Source organism: Astyanax mexicanus, chromosome 2 (assembly GCF_023375975.1).
Source record: "Astyanax mexicanus isolate ESR-SI-001 chromosome 2, AstMex3_surface, whole genome shotgun sequence".
Classification (NCBI taxonomy): domain Eukaryota; kingdom Metazoa; phylum Chordata; class Actinopteri; order Characiformes; family Acestrorhamphidae; genus Astyanax; species Astyanax mexicanus.
Genome location: NC_064409.1, coordinates 19,343,278 through 19,355,609, shown reverse-complemented (window position 1 = coordinate 19,355,609; position 12,332 = coordinate 19,343,278). Strand labels below are relative to the sequence as shown.

The window sequence follows — 12,332 nt, the reverse complement described above, 5'->3', positions numbered from 1 at the left end:
GTACTAGGCTACATACGTCTGCTATGTTCTTGCTGGAGTGGGGGGGGGGTGACATGTGCAGGTGTGATGGATCGTATTAACCAATAAGGTGTCAGAATGGTATATGTTTATAATACTACTCATCCAACCACAATCAAATTCACTCTATCTGAATGAAAAGATTTATCTGGATAGGGGTTTTATTTGATTGATGAAAAGCCATAATGAAATCAAGCAGAAGTAAAATAGGAGTAACAAAGCTATTTTTAAGATATAAGGAGTAGAAAGTTCAGATAATTGTGTAAAAATGTAAGTAATATTTGTACTTCAGTAATATTTCTACTTAAGTAAGTTAAATAAGTATTTGTACTTCATTACTTGACACCTCTGCTTACTGTTGGTGACAAGCCTCATGCATAGTGTTTTATTCGCACTATAAGGCACACTTAAAATCCTTTAATTTTCCCCAAAATTGTCAGTGCTCCTTATAATCTGGTGCACCTTATTTATAAATTTTAAATGTTATGTATTAAGAAGCAGTAAAGCCATTCTGTTGAAGTGCAGCATTATACAGGAGTTTTAGTTTAGTTTTCCAGCACCTAGGCTGAAAAACTATTAGCATTAGCCGCTAACCATTCTAAGCACTAGGTCTTTCTCCGTTCAAAGGTAAGTATATCAGACTATAGCCTGCGTGTTTACCGTGTTAAAACAAGCTACGTGGGGCGAATTTGCTAGCTAATCGCTAATATCGATTTACCAAAACGCTCAGGGTTTTCAGTGTAGTGCTGTCAGGCAGCATTTACTAGCTCTAACCGCTTATGCTAATGCTGCTGCTGCTGCACCGAGCCTTAGTGGAAGTCCGGTGCGCCTTATAGTTTGAAAAATGTATTTATTGGATTCTTGAATAATTGTTTTATTTTTTATATATGTGTGTATGTGTTTGTTCCTTCCAGATGGCCCAATTCTGTGGCGTATGCTGACCTACCCTCCAGCACGGCGCGCTCTGATCGTGGGCTGCGGACTCCAGATGTTCCAGCAGCTCTCTGGCATCAACACGGTCATGTAGGCACCGCTACGTCTCTCTTACACACACTAACAAACAAACACACACACACACACATCGCCGCTGTACCACACCAGCCCCCGGGGCTCAGGCTTCACACAGCCAAGGCTTTCGGTTAAATCCAGAGAAAACTGCAGATTTATTCGGCTCTGTTTTCCAGCTGCCGGTGACAGGCTGCGTCTGATTGGCTGCTTCATTTTCATAACCTCGTTCCATTCTTCTTCTCCTCCACCTTACGCAATCAACTACTTTCCCAAAGCTGTAAACAATCTTGGGACATGTGCCGTTGCTAGGCAACCCCTGGTGGTGCAGTCAGAGTGTGTGTGTGTGTGTGTGTGAGAGAGATATTGTGTCTCAGTGTAAATGTGTAAATGTGTGTGTTTACTGAGTCTCAGCTGTCAGTGTGGAAGGTGAGAGGGATTGTCAGGGAGGGCAGAGGAGGAAGAGGAGATGATCAGTCACACACTCGCGTAGCATCACCCAGCGTGAGCCGCGCCAGCCGGGTGCTCTAGAACCCGTCCTCGAAATGTCACTTATGTCACTATTCAGGTCAGCTCATTTAATATCATGTACAGTACTAGTCAAAAGTTTGGACATACCGCTTAAATCCAGTACTTTTTTATTAAAAAGAGTTTAACAAACCAGAATATGTTTTATATTTTAGATTCTTCAAAGTAGCACTTTCAGCTTTGCACATTTTAGTATTTTCTCAGTCAGCTCTATAAGATAGAGTCACCTGAAATGGCTTTCAGTTAACAGCTGTGCTGAACTCATCAAGAGTTAATCACTTGAATTTTTTGCCTCTTAATGTGTTTAAGAGCATCAGTTGTGTTCTATAATACAGAGAACAGACCTATTTGAGTAATGCTCTAATCCATATCATGGTAAGAACTACTTAACTAAGTAAAGAAAACAATACTTTAATAAATGAAGGTCAGTCAATAACGTTATGATGAAACTGGCTCTCATCAGGACCACCCCAGGAAAGGAAAACCAAGACCAAGGAGAACCACAGGATATGTTTATCAGAGTTCCCAGCCTCAGAAACCAGAAATGTACAGCACCCCAGATAAGAGCACCTAAATGCTCTTTTGTTTTGTTTACCACTTTTAAGTTTAATACATTATTCTATATGTGTTTCTTTATAAAGAAACACATTAAATGAGAAGGTGAGTCTAAACTTTTGACTGTTTTTTTAACTATATTACTACCAGATTTATGAGCCTGAATTGTCTAAAAATGACATGGTTTCTACCACTAATTATGTGAAAAATCTGATTAAATAAAGCTGATAAACTAGCAGTGTAGTTTAAATGGCTAAAAACTTAAATAAAGTGCACTGTGCCATTCCTGGGCGTTATTGTAGCTGACAGTGTTAAGGAGAGTTTTCAGAAGGTAAATAAAGAGTTTAATTAGAGTCTGAAGTGTGGATCTATTTTACAGTGAAGCATTAAAACATCGCATAATATTTGAAGCTATATAACACTATCATCAAGTGCTCTGTTTTACCTGCAAGAGAACCACACGCTATACAGAACCTAGTGGAGGATAATGCTAATGCTAATACGCACACACTCTAAAATAACTTAAATCATAGCATATTCATCTACTATTAACCAGTTATTACAGTATAGTACTTTATTACAGTCACTAGTCAACAAACAACACCAGACATACATCAGTCCAGAGTGTGTACCTTCCACACACACAAAGGCCTTGATTGCAGTGTTTTAAAGGAACTGAAAGGAGGTAGGTCGATCAGGTTGAATTATACAATATTTAAAGTGACATACTTAAAATTAACAATTTATTTAGAAACATGGTGTCAAAAATTTATTATATATTTGTATAGTTATTTAAAACCCAAAGACCCGCTTATATCTTGCACTTTTCACACTGCTGGAGGTCCGCACAGTGCAGTGCTCCTGACAACCATGCATTAAACCATTCACAGTCATTCACAGGAGGTCTCCAACACTGTGATTAGGACTGGCCAAAGTAATGGGGGAGGCCTCAGAACAAACAGTGCGGTGAATAGGATAAATTACAATCGGGGGAGGCCTGAGAACAAATGATCCCATGTATAGGACCAATCAGAGTCAAGAGGAGGCCTCAGAATGAACAGTGGATTGAATAGGACCAATCACAGGCAAGGGAGATCTAGGAAGGAATAAAACTGAGATTAATGTCAAGTCCTTTCAAGGATTGGTCTCAGAGCACACTAATAACAAAAAAAACAATTAAAGTGTGTGTGTGTGGGGGGGGGGGACGCAGGTATCAAAAGAAGCAATGGTGTGATTAGGATCAATTACACATGAGGATGTCTCAAGACAAATGACTGGGTGATTAGGCAGTGAGAGATCTTAAAACAAAAGTGTTATTAGGACCAACTACAGCCAGAACAAACAGTAGGCTAATAAGGACCAATCACAGGCTCGAGGAGGTCTCAAAACAAGCAATAGGCTAATTAGGACCAATCACAGGCTGGAGGAGGTTGCAGGACAAATAATAGGGTAATTAGGACCAGTCACTGGCTAGAGAAGGTCTAAGAACAACAACAGAGTTATCAGATCTAATTACAGTTAGCAAGGACCAATCACATGTTAGGAGAGGTCTCCTGACAAACAATAGGGTGATTATAACCAGTCACATGCAGAAGGAAGGTCTCCCGACAAACAAAAGGGTAAATTTGACCAATCACAGACAGAGGGGAGGTCTCAGGACAAATAAAATGGTGATTATGACTAATCACAGGCAGAAGGGAGGTCTCAGGACAAGCAATAGGGTAATTAGGACCAATCAGAGTCAGCAAGACGTCGTGAAACTAGCAGTGTTATTAGGACCAATCACATGCCAGGAGAGGTGTCAGGACAAACAATTGGGTAATTAAGAACAATCACAGGCAGATGAATGGGGGGGGGGGGGCTCTCATGGCAAACAATAATATGATTAGGACCAATCAAAGACTGGGGAAGGTCTCAAGGCAAAAAATAGTATGTTTAGGACCAGTCTTATAGAGGAGGAAGTCACAAAACTATAATGTAATTAGGACCAATCACCGGCTGGAGGATATATCAACACAAACAATAGGGTGATCATGACCAATCACAGCCTAGGGGAGGTCTTAGGACAAACAATCAGGCGACAATCAGGCGATTAGGACCAATCTCAAAGGGTGGTCTTAGAACAAATGACAGTGGATCCACGACAATTAGGGCGATCACTTTCAGGGGAAGGTCTTAAAAAAATGGCTGAAAAGGACCAATCACAGTCAGGAGAAATTAAATTAAATTGCATTTTAATTAGGACCATTTAAAATCTACTCCGTAATTAGAACCAGTCACAGAGGGTGGTCTTAGAACAAATGAGACAGGACCATTTGCAGTCAGGGGGAGCTCAGAACAAATATAATAGCACAATTGGGACAAGTAATGTTATAATTGGGACCAATTACAGTCAGGGGGAGGTCTTAAAACTATTAAGTAAATAGTTAGGGCCAATCAAAGTCAGGAGGAGGTCTCAAAACAATCAAGTCAAAGATTAGGACCAACTACAGTCAGGGGAGGTTTCAGAATATAAAAAACGACTTTATAATTAGATCCAGTCACAGAGGGTTGGCTTAGAACAAATGAGACTGGACAAATCGTAGTCAGAGGGGGATTCAGGGGAAAAAACTGCTTTGTAATTAGATCCAATCACAAAGGGTGGTCTTAGAACAAATAACAATGGACCAGTTGTAGTTAGGAGGAGCTCTCAGGACAAATAATGGTGCGATTAGGACACCGATTACTGCCAAGGGAAGTTCTTAGAATAATGTACTCTGTAATTACAACCAATTACAGGGTGAGGTCATTGGTGTGGGCCAATCACCAGCTTTCAATGTGCTTCAATATTTATTATCTTCTAAACCCTTTTTTTAAGTTCCTCAAAGCATCTTAAGGAATCCATGTTTTTGGAAGAAAATGCTTTGAAAGCACCCTAAGCTTTCTGAAATGTTCCTCAAAGCAACTTTAGGGATTCCTTCACATCTTCAAACTGAAGAACACCTTCATAAAGCCCCTCAATAAACGTATACTTTCAACATCAAAGGTCAAAGGGTGGTCTTAGAACAAATGACAGTGAATCCACAACAATTAGGGCCGATCACTTTCAGGGGAGGTGTAAAAAAAATGACTGGCTGATTAGGACCAATCACAGTCAGGAGGATGTTTTAGAATACAATTTGTAATTGCATTTTAATTTGGAGCAGTTAGAATCTACTCTGTAATTAGAACCAGTCACAGAGGGTGGTCTTAGAACAAATGAGACAGAACCACTTGCAGTCAGGGGGAGGTCTTAAAACATTTAAGTCAATGATTAGGACCAATCAAAGTAAGGAGGAGGTCCCAAAACAATTAAGTCAATGATATGGAATCCATGTTCTTGGAAGAACATGCTATTGAAGCACCTTAAGTTTTCTGAAATCTTCCTCTAAGCAACTTTAGGCGTTCCTCCACATTTTCAAACTGAAGAACTCCTTCACTGTTAAGCTCTATCTCTAAAGATTAGCCTGGCTGTTTATCCCAAATCCTCTGCTTTGACTGGCTTGTCTGAGTGGTGCCAGATGTTGAACTTCTGTACGCACGCCGGAGACTCGTCACCGCGTCACCTGTCAAGCCTCGCTGTCCAAGAGACGCATCTGTCAGTCCCTGTCACCGGTAAAGGTCTCCGTGGCTGGATGATTGATGTGTGCGGGTGGAGTGTGTGTCAGTGTGTGTTTGAGAGGAGTGTGTGGTGGGCCGCTCTACTCCTCCGTCTGGAGTCTATAAATGTTATCAAAGGGAGGAGCTCCCTCAGCGCGAGGTAGCAGTTTGAGTAGCAGCCTGTCTGATCTATTGTGTCTCTGAAACAGTGACATACCATCTCATCTTTACTGCTACATCACTACCTTTCAGTGTCTTTCTTTCGCTCTCTCTCTCTCGACTTTTTGGGTGTCAGTTGTTTTGTGGTTGATGACCAGAGTCCTTCAGTTGTTGAGACTTTCACACTACACGACTGATCAGTACACAAGGTCATAAATCACACGATTATTTTGCTGTGGTTAATCACCGACTCACCTGGCTGCTCTCCAGAAACAGGTTTTGTCACAAAAACAAACCAGAACTAAACACATGAACGCAATGCCATGCCAGAGAATCTCTATAGAGGAGAATACGCACTTAAAGTGAGCCCAACATGAATAGGTTCAAATGAACTGAGTAGTGTCTGAAATGTTTATAAAGTTAATAAATGTCTGAAATGTACTGAAATATACTGAAATATGTACTTATGTCCTCAACCCAGAACTATGTCAAATGTTTTAGTACTGCAGACATAATTTTTTATTGTTTTGAACTCCAATTATAAACCTTTTAAACATGCTCTACATGAATCTCCAGAATCAGTTTCAGCAGTAATGCTTGTGATTAGTGTATAAACCTGTTTTCTTTAGATTTTTTTTCTTTTTTAGTAAAATACATTATTCTACTTTAAATCAAAGAAATACTCAGAACAAGTAGTATATTGTTATTTTTAGTTTTAAGTTTTTAGCTTTTAGTTCCATTCACCCCCATTCAAAGAGCACTAACTCGCAGGCTCCCTCTAGGGTTTAACAGTCATTTAATTTTATAACAGGGGGACAGAAAGTGGTCAGACTCTATATGAATGGCTCTGGTAATGCAAGGGATGTGTTTTGGAACCATGGTTCTCCTTTTTTCCGTAATTCCCGCTGCTCCTGACTCCTAGTCGTAGACTGGGTCAGATATCAAGCATGCCAAATATTTGCCAGGTGTCTGCGACTGGTCGGCAATCAGTCACCAATGGCTCGGCGAGCGTCTTTTTAAGTAGTTCACACTAAAACCACTAAAATCAGACTAAAATTGTGTATAGCGATCATAATATTAGAGTGAAAGGAGGAAAACTTATATTTATTGAGAAAAATGTACTTACAAATGAAAAGGAGGCTCTAGGGCACCTTTAACCTGAATACAAGATGAGATACAGTTGGTTGGACATGGAGGTATACAGGTTCTCTATGGCATCCTACAGCGTATTTACCCATAAATGCTGCAGCTGGGCCTGTAGATCCTGCTCATGTTGTTGAACTGTTGATGTCCCTTCTGTCACTACTTGGAGTGACCGACTGAAGTAATCACACCAGCAATTAGGACACTGGGTGTTCTTAAAGCTCTAACCATCAGGCCTCCCTACTCAAACCCGACCACATTTATTTTAAATGCACATCCTACTTCTCTCAGTTCATTTATGTGCCTCCTCTAAAAGACCGTCAACTGGACAACACATTTTTAAAGACGATCCCTCACCAAGATGTACGCTACTCAAAAGTAGCCTCAGAGTCTTTTTTTTATAGTCTTTTTTGCACAGACTTGCTGCTCTTTCCCCATTCAGAGGTATTATCGGCCTGTATCCTGCTAGTCCTAACCCCGGCTAGCACTGCTGGAGCAGCATTAGCATTACCCTGCTCACTGCGCTAGTGTAGTGCTGTTGCTAGCGGTTAGCAGCTAATGCTAATTAAATTCGGGAATCTAGGCTTACAGTTTTCAGGAGAGAAATCTGTGTTGATTAACATTCTGCACTCATTTGACTTTAAAAGAAAGTATTTTTTATTACCGTTTTGTTAACTTAGCTTAGCTTTACTTAATTTATTTAGCTTTTTATCCAGTGCGCCCTACGTATGAAAATAGACCAGAAAATACATTTTAATTTATAGTGCGCCTTATAATACGGTGCACCTCATACCGCAAAAAATACAGTATTTAAATGTGCTGTAGAAGCAGTAGCAGTAATAGTGCAGCCTGTCTGTATCTTGGCTCATTCAGAGGCAGGCTGATTCGTTTCCTTATCAGAGATGAGCGCTCAGGCCTGTCGGAGATGCTGGCTGAAGCAGAACAGAAGCAGTGTAATTAGAGTGCGGTAATGCTTCCCCCTAATCACACACACACACACCACCATGCCCGCCTGCACACCATTTCCTCTGCCTTAATCCCCTCCCAGCCATTAGCCCCGCCGCCTGATTACTTACTTATTGTCTTCTTTTGTTCGATAGCACGCGCTAATTGCTACCTCAGGCCAGCGCTGGAATGTTTACTGTACAACATGGCGAGGCCATTATTGTGTTTGGCCTGGCGTTGAATTGCATTTTGGGTGAATGAGGAGTTTTGTGTGCAAGAATTTGTTTATTATTGTTTACGATGAGTCATAGATGAGATTTTACGCCCACAAACTTTAGTTCGGTATCTTCGGAGGACAGAAAGTTCAGCTAATGTACAGAAAATTGCAAACTTAGTTATAACTAGTTATGCTGGTTCACACTACAGGACATTTTGAGTAGTCAGGTCCTTGTGCTGTTTACACTACATTACAACTGATTGGGCTGTAGTCGGGAATCTTTCAGTTGATGTGGCTTTCACACTACATGACTCACATTAACTCACAGTCACTGACTGGTCTAGATATGAAACCTGCTAGATGTTTACAGAGTGTGATTCGTTTTAGTCACTTGGCAACAGCTTAGCAAGTGGTTTTCATCAGTTTAAACTACATGACTGAGTGTGTGCCGATTGATCACTAAATTTGCCTCTGAGCAAAGTTTTTTTTGGCAACCAAAAAAACAGCGGTGACTGGAAAACTGGACTAAAATCATGTAGTATCATGTGATCTAGGCATTAGACATGGGTCATATATCAACACGCTTGGAGGAAAACTCTTTTCTGCCAACTCCATTACAACAGACCAGAGACTGTAAAAAAAGATGGACGCCGTATCACCGTTCCCATTCATTCAATGAAAATGAAGCCAAAATCTTCCGCCATGTTGGCGATCCTGAAACCCGAGTCTGCGCAGTAGAGACCAGAGGAGGGAGAAAGACTGTGGAGAGACAGCCTACTCATTTAAATAACCCCGCCCCTGAGGGCTGCCTCGTGGTCACAGGCTGCAGAGCGGAGCGGAACTGACGGTCTGTTATTAGTCCTACCCATAACCAGCCCTTTTACAATAACCACACCTTTTTTGAATAGAGCTGAATAATGTTTTTAAAAATTAATTCTATACGGATTAAAAAATTGACAATATAAGCAGAGGTTACACTAGCTGTTGCATTTAAATAATGGAGGTAGAAATACAGTATATTGGAAAAAAACGAGATTGAGAGTTGTCTGTTTTGCCATTGAAACCTATGGGGATGGGTGGGGTTACACAGCTTTCTGAAACCGAACAGCAGGGGGCGCCCAACCTGTGGTGGCTTCACTTTTGAGAGATGATGCTCTGTCCAGCTATAAACAGTCTATGCAACAGACACTCAAAATGACTAGCACTGCACTGCGTGATTGAGGGAAGAGAAACCTAGCTTGACACATGTTTCTTGCGACAATCAACAGGTATTTTAGCCCATTCGTCTTGCACAAAGGCCTCCGGTTCTTTGACATTCTTGGGCTTGCATGTTGCAGCTGCCTTTTATTAAGTCCCACCAGAGATTTTCTATGGGATTTAAGTCAGGTCAGATTGCAATGGCCACTCCAGAATCTTCCTGCCATGCTTCTGCAACCAAGCCATGGTAAAATTGTAGGTATGCTTGGTATCGTTGTCCTGTTGGAAGGTCTATCTTCTCCCATGCTTCAGCTTTGTCACTGAATGCATGACATTTCCACCCAACATCTCCTGGTAGTTAACTGAATTCATGGTGCCTTCCATGCAATTGAGACTCCCTGTACATGAAGAAGCTACACTTCCCCAGAGCATGACTGACCCACCACCATGCTTCACAGTAGGCAAGGTCTTCTTTTCTGTATAAGCCTTGTTCTTGCTCGTCCAGACATATTGGTGAGCCATAGCCCCAAAGAGTTAAAATGTGTCTCGTCGTTCTAGAGAACAGTATCCCAAATCCCTTTGTGGTTTGTCCAGATGGTTTTTGCATTTCTGGAGTCTCTTCTTAGGCTTTTGAGTCAGTAGGAAGTAGGGTGTGTCTTGGAGTTCTGAAACCTGAGTACCTCCCTCTGAGAAGTCCTGTCACAGTTCCTTAGCTGTCAGCCAGGGATTTTCTTCACCTTTTGACAGCAGAAAGCCTCTAAAAGCATCCTCTTTCTGCCACACCTAGGTAGCTTTTCTAATGTGCCTTTAGCTTTAAACTTGTGAATATACTTTCATTTGTGTCTCCTGAAATGTTTAATATCTTTGCTACCTTATATCCTTGCTTATGAAGAGCAATATCCTCCTCTCTAGACTTCTTTGACCATTCTCTGGACTTCACTATGTTACAAAGACACCTGTCTAGAAGGAGCTAAGTATTTAACATCCTTTTATATCTGCTTAATTGCTGCTGGTTATGGTTTTGTTCACATCTACTAATGCTTTCAATGCCCGATTGAACACACCTGATAAAAACTTCAGTTCTTGAGAGTGCTAATCTTTAATGGTGTAAAATAATTTTGTCAATGAGGAAATCACAAAAAGGACATTTGTTGTTATATTATAAAAAATAGTGTTGTAGTTTAAGTTGCATTTGTTCATTATAAGTCCTTATTTGATCTAATAGTGAACAAGACACAAAAAATAAATGTTAAACTTGCTAAAACACTTTACAGCAGTGGAGGTTAAATCATTTTGAACACAACAGTATATAGACAGAACCAGTCAAAAGTTTAAGTACACTTTTTCATTCAGTGTTTTTTTATTTTATTTCCTTATTTAATTTATTTATTAATAGGGAATTATGCGGTAAACAAGTGTTTGTCCTCCACAATCCCCTGATCTTGTCCCTGATCTTAACTGATATGGTGATTTAAGATGAGCTGGAGCTTAAAAAAACTATTGTTATTGTTACAGCTATTCCTTCAAGTAACTCCTTCAAGATGCTGAGAACTCAGGACTCTACCTCATGAAGACACTGAGAATAAAATACCAAAGCTAAATGTGATACTTAGAAGAATCTAAAGTATAAAACACATTCATGTTTGTTTAACACTTTTTGTTTACAAAATAATTCCACGTATTCCTGTATAGCTTTACTATAGTGGTCAATATTAAATTTACAACGCAAATAGATTTTCTTCCCAGAGGGGACTTATGACAGCTTGTTCTTAATCTTACAAACAAAATGATTCCTATTGGCACCAACTGGCGCCATTCTACTGCAGGAACTGCACATCTTCAGTATTGATTTGTATTATTAGCTTTTGAGAAAATAAGGACATCAGAACTAACTAACTAACTAACATTAACAGGTTTACTCACATCCCTCAGAGTAAGATATCTTAATTAAATGGCTCATGTGTGTCCAGCAGTTGCTAGGTTACTAGTAAATAAGGCGGAGTGTCAATATTGAAAGATACTGACAGATATTGGCACTCTTTTTTTTTCATTGTGAGGTCAAGAATAAATTGAAAATAATCTACAATTGATTGCATTTTTGATGCTAAAAAATAATGATTTTTAATCACAAATATTTGTTAAGACTTCTTAAGCCCTGTTGTCTTTATTAATATAAGCAGGGCTGCAGTAGAAATGGTGGCAGCAGTAAATGAGTCATACAATTATTAGACCAAGAGATGATGAACTATAAACATACCAGCGTTTATGAGTAAAGTTATTACTCATGTCCATCCATCTTCATTATCTAACCCTGCTCTAACTGGCTCTGAATATGGTTGCAGTGGACATATGCTCAACAAATCTGAAGAAATGTTGCATGATCATGATCATTTAAAAAAATTCTAGGCACACAAGTGGCAGGATATGTTGATAGAGTATATATATTGGTATGCCAAAAGTCTCGAGACAGGAACTATTAGTCTGTTTTACAGAAACATTGGGTATTTCTAAACATTATTCAACCATTTTGTTTATTTTAGTTGAACATTTGTGGGCACATCTACATTCAAAATGAGATCTAGTGATTCCCCTGGGCTACCTTAGAAATAAATAAATAAATAAATGATGTAAAAAAAACTAGATAAAAAAAAAAACTATGTGCTCGTGTGGTTTATTGGTGCGCATTTTGGGGCATTAAGGTTTATGCCTGTGTAAAAACAAACCAAACCAAACAGATGGAGAAAACGCTCCAAGTACACAAACTCATCAACTGATTCGGACCAGAGAAACAAACTGCAGGTGTGAAAACGCCCTTAGTTTAGCCTCTGCCATCCCTGCTTTGGTTGGGCTCATTCTGTGTACAGGGTTTTGGTTAATATGGCAGATTTTTCAGGCCAACTGTTGCTTTCTTCTGCTTTTCTGAGGTGTTATCAGCACACGGCCATAT

General features: G+C 39.9%; 1 protein-coding gene across 1 annotated transcript in view; it reads left to right on the top strand.

The window, feature by feature from the left end:
- The window catches only part of LOC103031966 (proton myo-inositol cotransporter), a 122,141-nt gene that overhangs the window by 73,487 nt on the left and 36,322 nt on the right, over positions 1-12,332 (top strand). The window contains exon 4 of the mRNA XM_007234950.4: positions 933-1,041. Within this exon, the coding sequence (XP_007235012.3) occupies positions 933-1,041 (109 nt within the window). The remainder of the gene's footprint in view (positions 1-932; positions 1,042-12,332) is intronic.